The 21,006-nt window shown below is 37.9% G+C and overlaps 1 protein-coding gene across 1 annotated transcript in view; it reads right to left on the bottom strand.

The window, feature by feature from the left end:
* The window catches only part of CCDC181 (coiled-coil domain containing 181), a 39,157-nt gene extending 23,032 nt beyond the window's left edge, over window positions 1-16,125 (bottom strand). Inside the window, exons 1-2 of the mRNA XM_023554270.2 lie at window positions 15,061-16,125; window positions 11,472-12,422 (exon numbers count right to left, since the gene is read on the bottom strand). Coding sequence (XP_023410038.1) covers window positions 11,472-12,422; window positions 15,061-15,177 — 1,068 coding nt within the window. The 5' untranslated portion in view covers window positions 15,178-16,125. The remainder of the gene's footprint in view (window positions 1-11,471; window positions 12,423-15,060) is intronic.
* Window positions 16,126-21,006: the final 4,881 nt, after the last annotated feature.

Below are 21,006 nucleotides of genomic sequence, written 5' to 3'. Positions count from 1 at the left end.
TTGGGGGAAGACTGTCAGCCCCCTGCCTTATTCAGAGTGTGACCCCCTGGTGCAACCAGAACCTGTGCATACACCAATCACCACTGCTCCTTTTAGATCATAGCTGAGAGCCTTTACCACACACTTTGTGGCTGACTGCCTGGACACCTGAGCTGAATTTATACAAGAATAGTGAATGGACTCCTAGGCTCATATACCTGGTAACAGCTCTAGTCATCTAGAGAAAGGACATTAGTGCTGCAAAGGCTCTAATAATCAAGTTAGTTCACTCAAGTAGCCCATTTGGGTATATCGAAACAAAAAAAAGCAAGAAGCTAGGACACAGTGAGAAAACATGAAATGGATTAATACAATAACTTATAGATGTTTTGGAGAAAACTGTCAATATCAAATCACATAAAGAAGCAGGCCATGATAGCTTCAACAAACTCCCAAAACAAAGAATCGAGGAATCTTCCGGATGAATATATGTTCCTGGAATTACCAGATGTAGAATACAAAAGATTAATATGCAGAACTCTTCAAAAGATCAGGAAGGAGATGAGGCAAAATGCAAAACAAGCCAGGGAGCACACAGATAAAGCAGTCAAAGAAATTAAGATTATTCAAGAGCATAATGAAAAATTTAATAAGCTGCAAGAATCCATAGAGAGATAGCAATCAGGAGATTAACAATAAAATTTCACAATTAGACAACGCAACAGAAAATCAGTGAAGAAAAATTGAGAAAGAGGAAGACAGAATTTGCGAGATAAAAGATAAAACATTTGGCAACATTATGGTCAAGGAAAAATCAGATAAAAAAAATCTTAAAAAAATGGTAAGAAACCCTAAGAATAATGTGAGACCCTATCAAGAAAAATAACCTACAAGTGACTGGAGTACCAGAACAGGGAGGGAAAACAGAAAATACAGAGAGAATTGTTGAAGATTTGTTGGCAGAAAACTTCCCTGATATAGTGAAAAATGAGAAGGCATCTATCCAAGATGCTCACCGAACCCCATACAAGGTACATCCCAAAAGAAAGTCACCAACACATATTATAATCAAACTGGACAAACGAAAGAAAAAGAAAATTTTAAGAGCAAAAGATGCGTTGCATTGGGTAAATCTGCTGCAAAGGACCTCTTTCAAGTGTCGAAGAGCAAAGATGTCACCTTGAAGACTAAGGTGCGCCTGACACAAGCACGGTATTTTCAATAGCATCATATGCATATGAAAGCTGGACAGTGCATAAGGAAGACTGAAAAAGAACTGACACCTTTGAATTGTGGTGTTGGCGAAGAATATTGAATATACCATGGACTGCCAAAAGAACAAACAAATCTGTCTTAGAAGAAGTAATACCAGAATGCTCCTTAGAAGTAAGGATGGCGAGACTGCGTCTTACATACTTTGGACATGTTGTCAGGAGGCATCAGTCCCTGGAGAAGGACATCATGCTTCGCAAAGTACAGGGTCAGGGGAAAATAGGAAGACCCTCAATGAGGTGGATTGACACGGTGGCTGCAACAATGAGCTCAAGCATAACAATTGTGAGGATGGTGCAGGACCGGGCAGTGTTTTGTTCTGTTGTGCACAGGGTTGCTATGAGTCAGAACCGACTCGACGGCACCTAACAACAACAGGGATGAATGAAAAGTCACCTACAGAGTACAGTCAATAAGAATAAACTCAGACTACTTAGCTGAAACCATGTAGACAATAAGGCAAATGGGATGACATATATAAAGCCTTAGAGGAAAAAAACTGCCCATCAAAAATCATATATTCAGCAAAACTGTCTCTCAAATATGAAGGTGAAATTAGGATATTTCCAGATAAACAAAAAGTTAGGGAATTCGCAAAAACCAAAGCAAAACTACAAAATCAAGGGAGCTTCTGGTTAGAAAATCAATAATATCAAACAACAACCCAAAACTAGAATACAGGACAGAGAAACCAGATACCAAACCTGATAGGGAAATTAGAAAAATAAATCAAGATTTAAAAAACTCAAAGCAAGGAAACAGCAATGTCATTATGTAAAAGATGACAACACTACATCAGTAAAGAGGGACTAAATAGTCACAGATCTTTCATATGGAGAGGGAGTCAAGGCAATATAGGGAGATAAAAGTATGGTTTAAATTTACAAAATAGAGGTAAATAATAAGGTAACCACAAAGGAAGCTAATGATCCTACACATCAAAATAAAATACAAGAAAAATAAAAAGATTCAGCAAAAACAAAATCAACAACAATGAAAAAGAGGAAAACACAATTTACAAAGAAAAACTACTCAGCACAAAAAATTAAAGGGAAAAAAGAAACTGTCAACAACACACAAAAAAAGACATCAAAATGACAGCACTAAACTGACACATATCCATAATCAGGCTGAATGTAAATGGACTAAACGCACAAATAAAGAGACAGAGCATGCCTACAAGAGACACACCTTAGGCTTAAAGACACAAACAATCTAAAACTCAAAGGATGGGAAAATACATATATCAAGCAAACAATAATCAAAAAAGAGCAGGAGTGGCAATATTAATTCCTGACAAAACAGAATTCAAAGTTAAATCCACCAAAAAGGATAAGGAAGGACACCATATAACGATTAAAGGGACATATATTAGGAAGATATAACCATATTAAATATTTATACACCCAACGACAGGGCTTTAAGATGCATAAAACAAACTCTAACTATTGAAAAGCAAGACAGACAGCTCCACAATAATACTAGGAGACTTCAACACAACACTTTCAGTGAAGGACAGAACATTCAAAAAGAAGCTCAATAACGACACGGAAGATCTAAATGCCACAATCAACCAACTTAACCTCACAGTCATATACAGAATGTTCACCCAACAGCAACCAAGTATACTTTCCTTTCCAATGCATGTGGAACACTCTCTAGAATAGACAACATATTAGGCCATAAAGCAGGCCTTAACAAAATCCAAAACATCAAAATATTACAAAGCATCTTCTCTGACCATAAAGCCATTAAACTAGAAATCAGTAACAGAAAAAACAGGGAAAAGAAATCAAACATGGAAGCTGAACAACACCTTGCTCAAAAACGATTGGATTACAGAAGAAATTAAGGACAAAATAAATTCATAGAACAAATGAGAACGAAAATAGTCCCTATCAGAACCTTTGGTACACAGCTAAAGCACTGCTCCGAGGTCAATTTACACCAATAAGTGCCCACATCCAAAAAGGAGAAAGGGCCAAAATCAAAGAATTATCCCTACAACTTGAACAAATAGAAAGAGAGCAACAAAAAAAGCCTTAGGCACCAGAAGAAGGCAAATAATGAAATTAAACCAGAATTAAATGAAACAGAGAACAGAAAAACAATTGAAAGAGTTAACAAAACCAAAAGCTGATTCTTTGAAAAGATTAAAAAAATCTATAAACCACTGCACAGGCTGAAACAAGAAAAACAGGAGACAAAGCAAAAAACCTAAATAAGAAATGAGATGGGTGATATCACAACAGACCCAACTGCAATTAAAAGAATCATAACAGAATACTATGAAAAGTTGTACTCTAACAAATTTGAAAACCTAGAGGAAATGGATGAATTTCTATAAACACACTATTTACCTAAACTAACACACAACAGAAGTAGAACAACTAAATAAACCCATAACAAAAGATTGAAAAGGTAATTTAAAAACTTTCAAAAAAAAAAAAAAAAGGCACTGGCGCAGACCGCTTCACTGCAGAATTCTAGAAAAATTTCAGAGAAGAGTTAACACCACTACTACTGAAGGTATTTCAGAGCATAGAAAACGATGGAAAACTCCCAAACTCATTCTATGAAGCCAGCATAACCCTGATACCAAAGCCAGATAAAGACACCACAAAAAAGAAAATTACAGACCTATATCCCTCATGAACTTATACGTAAAACTCCTCAACAAAACTCTAGGCAATAGAATTCAACAACATATCAAAAAAATAATTCACCATGTCCAAGTGGAATTCATACCAGGTATGCAGGGATGGTTCAACATTAGAAAAACAATGTAATCCATCATATAAATAAAACAAAAGACAAGAACCACATGACCTTATCAATCGATGTAGAAAAAGCATTTGACAAAGACCAACAACCACTCATGATGAAAACTCTCAGCAAAATAGGGATAAAAGGAAAATTCCTCAACATAATAAAAGGCATTTACACAAAGCAAACAGCCTAATTGGAGAGAGTCCAAAAGCATTCCCCTTGAGAACAAGAACCAGACAGGGATGCCCTCTATCACCACTCTTATTCAACATTGTGCTGGAGGACATAGCCAGAGCAATTAGGTTAGATAAAGAAATAAAAGCCATCCAGACTGGTAAGGAAGAGGTGAAAGTATCGCTATTTGCAGATGACACGATCTTATACACAGAAAACCCTAAGAATCCTCAAGAAAACTACCGAAACTAATAGAAGAGTTCAGCACAGTATCAGGATACAAGATAAACATACAAAAATCAGTTGGATTCCTCTACACCAACAAAAAGAACATCGAAGAGGGAATCACCAAATCAATACCATTTACAGTAACCCCCAAGAAGATAAAATCTTACCAGAGACGTAAAAGACCTATACAAAGAAAACTACAAGACACTATTGCAAGAAACCAAAAGAGACCTACATAAGTGGAAAAACATGTCTTGCTCATGGATAGGAAGACTCAACATTATAAAAATGTCTATTTTACCCAAAGCAGTCTCTAGGTAAAATTCCGATCTAAATACCGGTGACTTTTTTTAATAAGATGGAGAAACAAATCACCAACTTTATATGGAAGGGAAAGAGGCCGCAGATAAGTAAAGTATTATTGAAAAAGAAGAACAATGCAGGAGGCCTCACACTACCTAATTTTAGAACGTATTATAAAGCCACAGTGGTCAAAACAGCCTGGTACTGGTACAACAGATACACAGACCAGAGGAACAGAATTGAGAATCCAGACATAAATCCAACCACATATGAGCAGCTGATATTTGACAAACGCTCAAAGTCTGTTAAATGGGAAAAGACAGCCTCTTTAACAAACAGTGCTGGCATAACTGGATATCCATGTACAAAAAAAATGAAACAAGAGCCATACCTCACACCATGCACAAAATCTAACTCAAAGTGGATCAAAGACATAAACATAAAATCTAAAACGGTAAAGACCATGGAAGAAAAAATAGAGACAATGCTAGGAGCCCTAATACATGGCATAAACAGTATACAAAACATTACTAGCAACGTACAAATATCAGAAGAGAAACTAGATAACTGGGAGCTCCTAAAAATCAAACAACTATGGTCATCCAAAGAGCTCACCAAAAGAGTAAAAAGGTTACCTCCAGACTGGGAAAAAGTTTTTAGCTATAACATTTCTGATCAGCATCTAATCTCTAAAATCTACACAATACTGGAAAAACAACAACAAAATGAAAAATAATCCCCCCCCAAAAAAAAATGGGCAAAGGATATGAACAGGCCCTTCACCAAAGAAGACATTCAGGAGGCTAACAGATACATGAGGAAATGTTCATGATCATTAGCCAGTAGAGAAATGCAAATCAAAATTACAGTGAGATTCCATCTCACCCCAACAAGGCTGGCATTAATCAAAAAAACACAAAATAATAAATGTTGGACAGGTTGTGGAGAGGCTGGAACACTTATACACTGCTGGTGGGAATGTAAATTGGTACAACCACATTGGAAATCAATTTGGTGCTTCCTTAAAAAGCTAGAAATAGAACTACCATATGATTCAGCAATTCCACTCCTTGGAATATATCCCAGAGAAATAAGAGCCTTCACATGAACAGATATATGCACTCCCATGTTCACTGCAGCACTGTTTACAACAGCAAAAAGATGGATGCTACCAAGGTGCCCATTAACAGATGAATGGATAAATAAATTATAGGATAGTCACATAATGGAATACTATGCAACAATTAAGAACAATGATGAATCTGTGTAGCATCTCATAACATGGTGGAATCTGGAAGGCATTATGCTGAGTGAAATCAGTCAGCTGCAAAAGGACAAACATTGTATGAGACCACAATTATAAGAACTCTAGAAAAAGTTTAAACACAGAAGAAAATATTCTTTGATGCTTAGGAGGGTGGGGTGGGAGGGAGAGAGATACTCACTAATTAGATAGTAGATAAGAATTATTTTAGGTGAAGGGAAGGACATCACACAATACAGGGGAAGTCAGCACAACTGGACTAAACCAAAAGCAAAGAAGTTTCCTGAACACAACCAAAAGCTTCGGAGACCAAGGTAGCAGGGACGGGGGTCTGGGGACCATGATTTCAGGTCAACTGGCTTAAGAAAATGTATTAAGAAAAAGTTCTGCATCCCACTTTGGAGAGAGGTGTCTGGGATCTTAAACGCTAGCAAGCAGCCATCTAAGATGCGTCAATTGGTCTCAACCCACCTGGACCAAAGGAAAATGAAGAACACCAAAGACACAAGGAAAATATCAGCCCAAGAGACAGAAAGGGCCACATAAACCAAAGACTCTGTCAGCCTGAGACTGGAAGAACTAGATGGTGCCCGGCTATCACCGATCACTGCCCTGACAGGGAACACAACAGGGCATCCCTGATGGAGCAGGAGAACAGTGGGACGCAGATCACAAATACTCATAAAAAGACCAGGCTTAATGGTCTGACTGAGACTGGAGGAACCCTGGAGGTCTTGGTCCCCAGACCCTTTGTTAGCCCAGGATTGGAGCCATTCCCAAAGCCAACTCTCCAGACAGGGATTGGATTGGACTCTAAGATAATGATACTGGTGAGGAATGAGCTTCTTGGCTCAAGTGGACACATGAGACTATGTGGGCACCTCCTATCTGGAGGTGAGATGAGAAGGAAGAGGGGGACAGGAGCTGGTTGAATGGACATGGGGAATACAGGGTGGAGAGAAGTGTGCTGTTTTATTAGGAGGAGAACAGCTAGGAGTACATAGCAAGGTGTGTATAACTTTTTGTATGAGAGGCTGACTTGATTTGTAAACTTTCACTTAAAGCACAATAAATAAGTAATTTAAAAAAAAAAAAGAAGAGAAAGCCTTCCCCTGAAACCAACTTAAAAGTGTTAAAAGCCTTATCACCTAAAGTCCACCCCTTAGCAAGTACATAAGCAAAGGGAAATTTTGTTATGAGGATCCTGACATGAGAAAAGTATATTCCACAACAAAGAGAGTGTGACCCCAGAAAAGAGATCAAAATGAAAATACAGCTATAAACCAGTCACACCAGTTTAAGATACCAGCTGTTCATTAGTGAGAAGTCACTAAACTTTATATAAAATCCTCTGTATGACTTTTTTGGAAATGCGCACACACACACACACACACACACACACGTGCATACAGCAAAAACGTTATAGCTGAATCATTCTCAACAAATTCTTTTTTATTGTCATAAAGTTCTGAGTTAACAGATCATTTTTAGTACATCTACTCCTCACTTATCCACTATCTCATTATCCATCCAACATTTCTCATTTATGGGACTAGAAAAAATCTACTATTTTGCACATTAACGACATACGTCTGGCAGTAATGAATGCCGAGGTGTGAGGTGAGAGTAAAACTGGCTGTGATAGTTAAGGTTATAAGTCAACTTGGCTGGGCCATGATTCTCAGTGGTTTGGCAGATACGTAATGATGTAATTTTGCAGTTATATAATGATTTTATTTTGCAGTTACGTAATGAAATGGATGTCGGAAAAGACTCTGAATCTTGCCCCTGAACGCTGAGTAGCTATAGCAAGGGAAGAAAAGATGAAGTAAGAGAGCTGAACAGAATACTTCAAAGGGCGGCTCTAGAAGACAAAGTATTATAATGACATGTACAAAGACCTGAAGACACAAAACCAAAAAGGAAGAACACACTTGGCATTTCTCAAGCTGAACTAACTGAAGAAACAATTCAAGGCTTGATTTGCAATACTGAAGGCTTCTACGGAGAAAATATTAACAATGCAGAAAGCATCAAAACAAGATGGAAGGAATACACAGAGTCACTATACCAAAAAGAACTGGTCAACATTCAACCATTTCAGGAGGTAGCATATGATCAGGAACCGAAGGTACTGAAGGAAGAAGTACAAGCTGCAAAGTAGGCACTGGTGAAAAACAAGCCTGCAGGAACTGACAGACTACCAATTGAGATGTTTCAACAACTGGATGCATCACTAGAAGTGCTCACTCATCTATGCCAAGAAATTTGGAAGACAGCTACCTGGCCAATCAACTGGGAGAGATCCATCTTTATCCATATCTCCAAGAAAGGTGATCCAACCGAATGTGGAAATTATCAAACAATATCATTAATATCACACAAAAGTTAAAACTTTGCTGAAGACTATTCAAAAGCGGCTGCAGCAGTGTATCAACAGGAAACTGTCAGAAATTCAAGCCGGATTCCGAAGAGGACGTGGAACCAGGGACATCATTGTTGTTGTTAGATGGATCCTGGCTGAAAGCAGAGAATACCAGAATTTTACCTGTGTTTAATTCAACTGTGTGGATCATAACACATTACGGATACCACTGCAAAGAATGGAAATTCCAGAACACTTAATTGTGCTCATGTGGAACCTGTACATAGATCAAGAGGCAGGCGTCCAAACAGAACAAGGGAATACTGCGTGGTTTAAAGTCAGGAAAGGTGTGAATCAGGGCTGTATCCTTTCACCATACCTATTCAATCTGTATGCTGAGCAAATAATACGAGAAGCTGGACTATATTAAGAAGAATGGGGCATCAGGATTGGAGGAAGACTCATTAACAACCTCTGTTATGCAGATAACACAACCTTGCTTGTTGAAAGTGAAGGGGACTTGAAGCACTTACTGATGAAGATCAAAGACCACAGCCTTCAGTACAGATTACACCTCAACATAAAGAAAACAAAAATCCTCACAACTGCACCAAAAAGCAACATCACGATAAAGAGAAAAAAGATTGAAGTTGTCAAGGATTTCATTTTACTTGGATCCACAATCAAGATCCATGAAAGCAGCAGTCAAGAAATCAAAAGACACATCCCATTGGACAAATTTGCTGCAAAAGAACTCTTTAAAGTGTTGAAAAGCAAAGATGTCACCTAGAAGACTAAGATAAGCCTGACTCAAGCCATGGTATTTTCAATCGCCTCATATGCATGCAAAAGCTGGATAATGAATAAGGAAGACTGAAGAAGAACTGATGCCTTTCAGTTGTGGTGTTGACAAAGAATATTGACTAGACCATGGACTGCCAAAAGAATGAATAAATCTTTCTTGGAAGAAGTACAACCAGAACGCTCCTTAGAAGCAAAGATGGCGAGAGACTATGCTTCAAGTACTTTGGACATGTTATCAGGAGTGATTAGTCCCTGGAGAACGACATCATCCTTGGTAAAGTAGAAGGTCAGCAAAAAAGAGTAAGACCCTCAAGGAGATGGACTGACACAGTAGCTGCAACAATTGGCTTAAGCATAACAATGATTGTGAGGATGTCACAGGACTGGGCAGTGTTTCGTTCTGTTGTACATAGGGTTGCTATGAGTCAGAATCAACTCAATGGCACCTGATGACAATGATGTAGTCATCCTCCATTTTGTGATCAGATGTGGTCATCCTCCATTTTTACATAACAGCAATTTTCACATAACAACCTGGTCTTTGGAACCTAAACATATCAATAAATGAGGAGTATTTGTGTTGTTATATACCTGAACCAAGTTAACAGCCTGACAGAGTTCAGATTTTAGTGGCCAAGTAAGCAAAACTCTGTAAGTATGCAACCTTTCACACATTTCTGCCTCGGTGTCCTATAGGCTACACATTCTTACATCTTTGATTTTCATCTTTTTATGTAATGTGAATTTGTGATTTAAATGCCAGAAATTTCCCTGAAGCCTCATTAGATGGAAAATACACCATTTCTCAGTGAATGCCAAGAGAACTGGAATTTTTATTCCAGCTCTGCTACTAACAAGCTGAATGACTTTGTTAAAGTTATTTAACCTGTCTAAAGTTCTCTTATCTGTAAAATGATCTTTGAGATCCATACTAATTATAAAATTTTATTAACATTTGATTCTGCTGAAACTGTGTGACAGTTAAGGTTGTGTGTCAGCTTGCCTGCACCATGATTTTCAGTGGTTTGGCAGTCATGTAATGATATTTTGGCAGTTATGTAATGATGGAGTCATCCTCCATGATGTGATCTGATGTGATCAGCCAATCATTTTTAAGGGGAGTTTCCGCCAGGGTGTGGCCTGCATCCAGTATATACATATATATGAACTTTCTGGAAAGTTCAGTCGCTTGCTCTGGATCCTGCATCTGGCTCGCATCATCTAAGCTCCAGTTCTAGGGACTTGAGCCTGCAGCCTGCTGTCTTACCTGCCAATCTTGAGATTCATCAGTTTCCCCGGCCTGTGAGAAAGCAGCCTGCTGTCTGACCTACCAATATTGGGTTCATCAGCCTCCACAGCTACATGAAACAGGAGAAGCTTCCAGTCTGATGCCTGACCCAGGGGCTTGGGACTTGCCAGCCTCTACAACCACATGAGCCATTTCCTTGAGATAACTGTCTGTCTCTCTCTCTCTCTCTCTCTCTCTCTCTATATATATATATACACACACACACACAGACACACACACACTTCACTGGTTTTGCTTGTCTAGAGAACTCAACCTAAGATACTTCATATTTACGGTAAAGACATTTTGTATGCTTAATACAAGCAATTAGGTATCCAGTGAAACAGAAAATTGGGGCACTAACTTAGTAGTTTAGAGAAAATCACTTGACCTACTTGGAATTGTCAATTATAAGATACGCTGAGTTTCATTTAAGAGCCAACAACAAAAACAAACCCACAAGAAATTAATTCAGGACTCCATATGGCATTTAGGAAATATTTCATTAAGATTATCAGGCTCTATTCTCAGTCTAAAACGAAATCAAGGAACTGTAGGCATGGAGGATATGTGACACGTGCACACGCATACATAAGGAAGAGAATTATAATCCAAGTCTACAGTCTACTTGATGGCGCCTAACCTCCAACAACTCTGCGCCTTCATTTTTCTATCTGACATCTGAGCTTGACCAATCTCATATAAAGGTGACTTTCAGCAGTCACTTCACGTCTCTGAGTTTCACCTTTAAAATGAAGGGTTTAGATAAAATCATTACTGAGATATCTAGCTCCAACACAGGTAATTCTTTACTATGCTTTGTGCTTTTACAAGAACAAATCAAGGTAATCACAATTGCTTGTTCCATAAACACATTCTTAACACTTAAGCACTTACTCAAATAATAGAAAAGAAAGCAAATAAGAAAAATCTCCTATGCTTTGATAACTATCTCAATCCATACTGTATGTATAAAACATGAAAATATACTCTACTTTCAATATATTGTCCAATTATGCTCTCACCTCTCTCTTTAGCTTCTCTCTCCTTTGTTCTAGCTGTTTTTGCAGTTCTTTCTGTCGAGGGGAAAGACAATATGTTGAGGTAACTGGAGATATATTTGTAGAGTGGGTCCTATAATTAGATTTCCCATTCCCTTTACTTCTATCTGAGCTGGCAGCAGAGTTTGGACGAGTCTTGGGATTGGCTGGTGGCTGAGGGATATAAGCCAGTGGCTCTCCTATTGATGAGTGAGCAATAGCATGAATCTTTGCTACAGGCTCTTCTTTCTTAACACCGCTGACAGATGAGTTGGGAGATCTGGGTGATAATTCCTGAGGTTCATTTTCTGTATTATTACCATTATTAATGGGTGGCAAAAAGCCCTGGCTCTCAATGTCTTGTAAATTCAGAAGTTCGAACTTTCCATCTCTCTCTACTAGTATCTTTCTATCCTTGTTTTCTTCACAACTTCCATCATTAAGTGATAGGAGCATATCTTCTTGCCTAATTTCATTGGAAATATATAACTGTGACAGTTTTCCAGACATCTTACTTTCATTTTCAAAGCAATTTTTGTAAGTATCATTGTCTTCCAGTGGAGGAACTTCTAGATCAACTAATTTGTCCTTGAACTTAAGTTTTCGCTCCCTTTTATCATCCACAGGTTCTTGATTCTGTAGAAGTCTGTTGGCTTGTATAATCTTCTCCATAATATATCGCCTTACTTCCTCATCCTCTTCTTCCTCCAGGTCTTTCTGGCTTTCCATTTTGGATTCCTGGAAAGAGTTTTCACTATCTGAATCTGACATGGGATCTGAAGTTTGAATACTTGGTACAGAAATGAAGTCATTTCTTCTTGGTGAAACTTCATCCTTCAAAGATCTGTCAGGATCAGAAAGCTGCTTGGTGCATTCTATTTCTGCTTCTTTCTCTTTTAATGCATGGTTAATGATTTCTTCTTTCCCAGAAGCCATCTAAAAAAAAGAAAAAAAAAAGATATGAGGTTCTCCTTTTCAGTAAAAATTGACACTCTTTGTCCAAAACAGATTTTTCTATTCATAAGTTTTATTTTATAAATGGGCAAGTTTAAGTGATTCTTGCTTATACTTCACATATTTTAATTCATATTCATGAATATATGTGTATTTCACTATGGGAAATACATATATGTGACAAGAGCACTACTGGGAAAACATAGCTCAAAATTTGAATTTGATGTTGCTAAGCACTACGTTGTTTTTTTTTTAAGTTTTTTATGCTAATGCAGCAAAAAACTATAAATAACATTATTTTAATATACATCCCCCTGTAAAATTATCCTCCATACACATTTTTGAAGAAGAGTTATCGAAGTTTTCTCCTCCTTGTAACGTATTCTTCAAAACAGCATCTTGCCCTATTAGCAGAGTCCTTTCTCTCCTAATCATTTTAAATTCTGATAATCTTTTCAAATTATTATTGCCACAATTGTCTGCAGAACCTAAATCCACATTCTAGGTCAATTTTTACCTCTAGATCAGGTTTTCCTACCTCAACTATACTCAGAGACTCCAATAATCCATGCTAGTGATCCATCAGATAACCTGGCCTTACCTTAAAAAAAAGAATAATAATAATAATTCCACGTGAAGCATAAACCAGTATAATCTCATCACGAAGCCCTGCTCTATTCCTGCTGTTTCTATTTAAAGGCTTCTTACCTACCATCTCTCCCACATACATACATCTCACCTTTCAAACACTACCTCTACAAGTCAATTTTTTTCTTTCTCAGACAATTCTCTCTCTCCTCAAACAGTTCTACGGTAAGCTACTACTCGCTGCCCTCTTCAGTCCCCTAGAATCGCTTCCTCTTTTACTTGCCGATAGGTCATCCTTGCTGGCAGCCTTCTCTTTCTAAGCTGCAGAAGGTTGCTACATGTCTGATAAACAAATACACCTGGCCCATTAAAAAGACTACCAAATACCTACGACTTAACTAAGATCTCTGCATTGCAGTTGCTCTTTTTAGCCTTATTTGATTCCCTGATTCCCTCCTAGAGTATGTTTCCAAATTCTCCTTTGGCTCCCACTTCTTTGTTTTTTAAAACCCATTACAATGAAGCTACCATTTTTCACAATGAAATCTTCCCCAAACCTCACCCCTGTCTAGCGCTGTCTAGTTTTCCCCACCAGCCTTAAAAGAAGAGATGGCTGTGGTCACCCACTAGAATGTAAGATACATGAGAGCTCTTTGTTTTCGTCACGGCTGTATCCCCAGCACCTAGACCTGATACATGGTAGATGATTAATGTTTGCTGAATGAATACAGAAATGAAACAATAAATCAGCATTGTCATCCCCTACTTCTACCACCCTCCCAGTCCTGAGACTTTAGTTCAGCCTTACGTGCCCCTCTAAGTATCTGTCTCTACTCATTCTGATTTACTCTTCTGTTAAAAATACGAAAAACCCCATGTAAAATCCACCTGAGAAAAATCTTCACTGTCAACTCCATTGCTTATTTAAAATATCATTCACCCCACCGTCCTCTCCACTGTTTAAGAAAGGAAGATTGAACTAAGAGGTCTGTTATGTGAAACCTGCTACCTTCATTCCCTCAAATTCTTTTCCTTACCCCTCTGAAATCTGGCTTCTGCTGTAACCAATCTAATTATCCCTCTAAGACCACTTATTCATATCCCAGTCTTAATACTTTTCCTCATTATTTTCCTGCTTATTGACACTAATTTTACGTGTGTTTGTGTGTGTGTACACATGCATACATATATACATCATAATATACACATTAAACTAGGCACACACGTGTGTGCGTGTGCGCGCGTATGCACGCGCACAAAGAGAGAAACGGGCTCTTCCATAATCCAGGAACTGGTTCGTTTTCCTGAGTTTCCCTTCTATATCCCTCACAAATAACACATAATCATTTCTAGTGGATCCAGTTTTTTCTGGAAGTATTCCTGAGGCTCAGTATCTGACCTTTTGTTTTTGTCTATATTCATTGCCCTGCAGAGCTAATTCAGTCTTAGAGTTTCAAATATCAGCAGAAAGACCTTTTTTTGAGAATTTGCTTTATTTTTCATTTATATTAAAAACATAACCCCATGATTTTGCCCAAGTCCATAAAATAGTAGGAATTAACTGTATCTGCTTTTACTTTTGATGCAATAAATTATAATTTTGTTATTTATATTATTATGTAAATTTTATAATTTTACCTTAATTAGGTACTAATTCAATCCCTATTCTCTAGCTCTATGCCTTAGAGTACAACATTTAAACTTGATTTCTTCATTTCTAAGATGAAGATGGAGCTCTGGTGGCGCAGTGGTTAAGGGTTCAGCTGCTAACCAAAAGGCTGACAGTTCGAATATACCAGCCACTCCTTGGAAACTCTGAGGCAGCTCTACTCTGTCCTACAGGGTTGCTATGAGTTGGAACCAACTTGATGGCAACAGTTATATTATCTTGTAAGATGAGCATAATGATACTTGCCCAAAGTATAGCAAAGAAATTTTGTGAGGTTTAAATAATATATGTAAAACCCTTCAAGAATTGCAATGCTTTTTCCCAATGTAATCATTACGAATTCTATTGGCAATTTATATATACCTCTATCATGTTGACATTGTTTTTTTCTTTTTCATTAATTAACCACTCCAGATCCTTTTCAAAGTCATCTTCATATTCTCCACTTTCTTTTGAATCAATACATTCATTTCCATTCATTTTCCTTTTGTGACAGAATAACGCTATTAAGAGTTTAAAAAGATAAAGTATATGTTATACCTACTTTAGCAGTGAAGTACGGAGATTAATGTTGAAGGTAAAATTTAAGATAATGCATTATTGTTTTCATGAAAAAGCTCATTAGCAAATAAAAACACAAAACATGAAATATTTAAATATAAATATATATCTGTATACCCTAAAAGAGAAAACTGCAATGGCCAGATACTTCCATAGGTATGCCATTCCTAAATCTCCCCATCCCCCTTCAGTTCCCCAAATCCTAATCTACAAGGAGACTAAGGACGGTAGACAAGAAGATTCTCTGAGGCTTAGTGAAGGATTTTCCACATCCCCTGCCAATCATCAAACTCTTTCCACATCAGGGGAGGTAACAGTTTCTTAATCTCACCCACTTGCAATTTCTCACGTTCAAATAAAAACAACTATATCAATTCCCATCCTCAATTTTTCAATCTCCCTAGCAAATGACATATTGCTACATAGTATAATTATAATTTATGATCTGAGATCTTTTTAACTAAGTAACAACAAATTCCCAACTATGCTGAATGTTGATTTCCACAGAAGTCAAACTTCTGTCAACCCTAAGTAAAAAATACATTTTCATTAAAAAGAACTGTGATATCCAAGACTATCTGGAAGACAATGACAGGAAACAGGGATGCCAGATGAAAGTCACTAAATGTTCGTGAAGATGGTGTATAAATTCAGCCAGTTTTAAAAGAACTATGCTAAAGTTACTTATCTACAGACTGAGGCCAGTTCCTATCCTTGGTAATTTTTTTGTGTATGACTTTTCAAACTATGTAGTCATATGAATCCTTAGCTACAATGTGTCTGTGTACATATGTGAGCATACCATATATAAACACACACACATCTAAAGTACAATTGTGACAAACAAGTGTTGAACACCTATTATATTCCCATATATATAGTCCTGTAGAGACTTTTAAAATAGGCCTAAGCCCTGAGGTGCTCACAGTCTAGTACAGAAGACAAATACAAATAAAGCACCATGAAGAAGATAAATATAATAAAGGTATATATAAAGGACTATGGAAAGAAGAATAAAAAAGCAAAAGCAATTAACTCAGTCTAAAATTGGAACTATCAAGGAAAACTGAGATGGTTTCGAATCCTGGGTAGGAGAGCTCATCAGTTATTCCAGACAAAGAGAGCTGCATGAGAAAGAACACACAAACATGGAAGGGCATGGTATTGACCAGTGTGGCCTGACGTTAAGTATGCTCCTGAAGAAGGATCTGGAAGGACTGAGGGGGTCAGTTTGGTGTCTTATTATCTTTTCAAAAAGAAAAGAGTTGGAGAAAGTTATTTATAAAGACCTGAATGTCATCAGGAGCCCTGGTGGTACAGTGGTTAAGGGCTCGGCTACTAACCAAAAGATTGGCAATTCAAATCCACCGGCCACTCCCTGGAAACCCTATGGGACAGTTCTACTCTGTCGCTATGACTGACACTGGGTCACTAATACTTGGAATCAACTCGACAGCAGTTGGTTTTTATGGATATAAACGTCATCAAATATAGCCAAAGATAGAAACATACGGCAATAATCTGCACACTTACCACTACTGACTTAAAAAAAAAAAAAGAGCAATACTTTTTAAATTTACATAGAATTTTAGCTCCAGTTGCAAAGGAACTATAGAAATCAGATCTTCAGGGCCCCAAATATCTGAGACCCTGTCTCTATACTTGCCTTCTCTTGGTCCTACATCAAGAATAAATTACCTAAAATCCTTTTTGGAAGTAGAAAGTGCAGATGTCCAGAACATATGAGACCTAGGCACATTTTTAAAGACATAAACTGAGAGACATTATACCTCAATTAATAAATTACCCACAAATTCTTTTTAGCCATTAGCTTCATTTTACTGTCCCCAACTACCTAATCTGGTGCAAATTTTACGAAAGTGAGATTTACACTTTTTCCTTCCCACCATTCACCAACGGGAGCCCTGATGGCACAGTGGTTAAGAGCTACAGCTGCTAACCAAAAAGTTAGCAGCTCAGATTCACCAGGCACTCCTTGGAAACCATATTGGGCAGTTCTACTCTGTCGTATAGGGTCATTATGAGTCGGAATTGCCTCAGGGGCTCAGGTTAGTGAAAGCATGTGGGAAAACATCCTTCCACTAGCTGCATAAGTATCAGATAATCGAAGAGACAAGGTTTTCAGTTCAATGTGTGCAACAGGCTTTAAGAGGTTCTAGTGAAAAGTAGGTTCAAAATGAGTTAAAAGAATGAGGAAAAAAAAAAAAGAATGAGAGGATACCAAAAATGTAATGAGCTCTAAGACTAAGGCTGTGGGGGAGATTGTGAAGCCTTGTGTCCAGTTCCCTGCACTACAGTTTTAAACAAAAGACAAAATGGAATATATTCAGAGGTTAGCAAACCAGAAGAATGATAGATAAAAGGAAGGTGGTGGGCTATGAGAGCAAAATGCCCTAAACCCAGATTCTAAGGAATACTTGACAACACTGATAACGCTTTCCTAAAGAAAAGAAAATTCAAGAGTGACACGACAACTCCTTATAATATTTCAATGGCTGCCATGTGAGGGAGCAGAAGACTTGTATAATTTCAAGGAGGAATTATACTGGTATCAATGGTTGGAAACTCGTGGGCAAATTTTGGCAAAATTAAGATAGTTTATATTTTCAAACTTGTCCTGAATTAGAATGCACTGCCTATAGAAGTGTTGAGTGTTGAGTGTCAATGGAATTATTTATATACAGCCTGGAAGAAGACTGTGGCAGCAATGTTTTAAAGGAGATTGAAGCTTTAGGCAAATGTCTGAGCTAGGTGACCCTTACGGTTTCTTTTTACTCAGATTCTCTCATTTTACAAGATGCAAATTAACAGCTAACTGCAACTCATGAAGAGTAACAGTTTAAAAACTAATGCATAGTACCAGGATAAAGCTTAACCTAAAATAAATATTAAATGTCTAAATAATGAACAACAAATGAAATGAAATTCAAGACTGAAAAAAAAAAAGCGTCTGTCAGTTTGTTGTACTGTGGGGGCTTGCGTGTTGCTGTGGTGCTGGAAGCTATGCCACCGGTATTCAAATACCAGCAGGGTCACCTGTGGCAAACAGGTTTCAACTGAGTTTCCAGTCTAAGACACACCAGGAAGTAAGACCTGGCAGTCTACTTTTGAAAAGAATTAACCAGTTAAAACCTATGAGTAACAACAAGAAACAATGAAATTCAAGACTTAAAAAACAAAAGACGTTCTCAAGTGTTTCATTTTAAATGTCATCTTTCCTCTGGATATTTCTTGATACTGGTTCCCTTTCCCACTCAAGACAAAGGTAATTTTAGATACACTAAATGTTAATTATTCAACTGGATAATTATTATTTCTAAAATACTAATTGGACTGTAATTCCCTATAGATATTTCTTTTAAACTAAGAGTAAAAAAAAGATTTTCTTAAATGACTCAAAGTAAGCCTTCAATAATTTGTAAATCAGAGGTTAAGGGCAATAATATTTTGAAGTGGCCCAGTGAAACCAAATCAATATTTCAGAGTGATTTTATTTACCATTGTCTAGCTTCAAGACAGGCAAAATCTACCTACCTACCTACCAATTAAAATTAAGGGACACCATGAATGATAAAGAATAAATAAACTTACTAGGATGCAAAATACATACATAAATAATATTTTTTGCAGTCACAAATGCCTTGAGATAACCACCTTTCTTTTCATACCAGAAATATTAAAATCTACTATTTTAAGATGTTTAAATTATATAACTAACTGTAGAATTAGATTTCTATGAGACTCTTTAGGGCTTCCCCTTAATTTTATAATAAACGTAGTCCTGAACATGTAAATATATGGTTGCCTGAAGACTTTAGCAGATATTCTTTATTATTTACAAACAACCCTTCCATGTGAAAATTTAAAGTTAGAACAAAGAATCAGTATAATAAAAATAAAATGATACAAATTAAACACAGTTATTAAATCATGCTATTATGCCATAAGTTTGAAGGAAAAAACAAGGCTATAGTCGAAGTAACTCTAAATAGTAAATGAAGCACAACTCTTTTCCTATAACCTAAAAAAAACTTATGAACTGGTTCCCAAGTAAACAAAGAACATAAATGATAACTCCTTGTTACCAAATCCCTCAAGCGCTTTTCAAATGCGTCACAAGATATTCAACCCCCTTCAGTTCTTTTAATCTTCATCCCTAGTGTACTGTCCATATGCTACACAGTCAACATGTTGGAACAAGAATGCATCTTACATGAATCAAATCACCTAGCATTTATTCCCTAGTTGAGCTTCATGTATTTAAACTTCAAAGTTTATCATCAGTAATCATCAATGTAAATGTCTTAGACCAGATCCATCCTCTTAATAAAAACTATAGACAGAAATTAATTCCTTCCTCCTGGGTGTCTGCTAAGTCCCCGGTGGACAGGTGACTGCAGATCTTATACTGGGAGTGTAAACTAAGTCGATATGTGTACATAATTTTGATAACTTCCTCCCATGATTCTGTATACTCATAAATAGTTTAATGCAATTCACTGACTCCTGCCTTGCCTCATAGCCTTTCAAAGCTAAGCTTGTTTAAAATCTAAAAGAATTGTAAGAATATCAAGGAGACAGTCTTTTAACATAAAATAAGTACTGAAGCAACTGCTAACTGTTAACATCACGAGACCATCTGGCCCATTCTTTCTGCTACATCTGCCAAGGCTATGATCCCATTAATTAAAAACAAGAAAAAGTTTTAAATCATAATCTGTCACGAAGTATAAAAATAAATATTTCCTAAACATTAGTTGTTACTTTGATTTTGTATCCAAGGTCGCAAGGCTCTACCAACTGAACAAATACCAGCACCTCTTCGTGAAAGCTAACATATCAGGAGTGACCTTTTCCCCCAGGGTCAAAATGATTACTGTCCACCTTGGAGAACTGTGAGAGGGAAAGGCTACCGCGAAGATTTAGAGCTTAAGGTGCCCTCAGACGAGCTTCCCTCGCAGACAGCGAACCAAGGCGTTGCCAGGCTCCCCCAGCACTGGGCTTCCCGGACCGCGGACGGAGCTGAGGCGCCAACACGGGCGCTCTTTCCTCGCTCATCCACCCAGCTTTCGTCCCAGCTCTACTGGACGTTTACCCCTTCGCCCGCTCTCCGACATAAATCTCTCTGCATCATCCTTCCCCTTCCCCCTCTACGTCCCCTCCTGCCTGTGGAGGATGCGGCGGCGGGGGTCACAGAGATGGCCAGGGGAGCTCTCCTTCCCTCCTCTTTCTAAGCTCTGGCGCAGGGGACCCCAGCGCCTCTCCGGAGGTGGCCAGGCTCGTACTGCCATGGCAACGACGCCACTCCGCGTCCTCCATTCGGGCTTCTCTTCCTACGGGGGCTGGGTGAACGCGCGCAGGCGCAGACAACGGCCTGTGAACACCTGCCCCTCGGTGGCTCCTCCGGGGGCCGGAAAAGGACCTGTCAGGCTGCGGTTTCCAAGGAGACGAGCACGCAACTCACGCGTCGTCCGAGAGTTTCGCTGCCGTTAGTAGCGACTGGCTATGAATTTTCTCACGTGTTGCTCTCTCGCCAGATATGGGATTTGTCAGGAAAGCTTCTAGAAGTATATTTCAGTGTTATTTTCTTCGCCATTAACGTCAAAAACTAGTTTCCGTTTTCACTAGTTAATACCCAGATTGCCAGTTAGTTACCGACTTTGACCGGAAGTTTTCCTTTTCCCGAGTCAAAATCAAAATATTCCTTACCCAAGAGAGTTGTCAAAT

Source organism: Loxodonta africana, chromosome 3 (assembly GCF_030014295.1).
Source record: "Loxodonta africana isolate mLoxAfr1 chromosome 3, mLoxAfr1.hap2, whole genome shotgun sequence".
Lineage (NCBI taxonomy): Eukaryota > Metazoa > Chordata > Mammalia > Proboscidea > Elephantidae > Loxodonta > Loxodonta africana.
The sequence above is the reverse complement of the archived record's forward strand: the minus strand, read 5'-3'. Positions and strand labels throughout refer to the sequence as shown.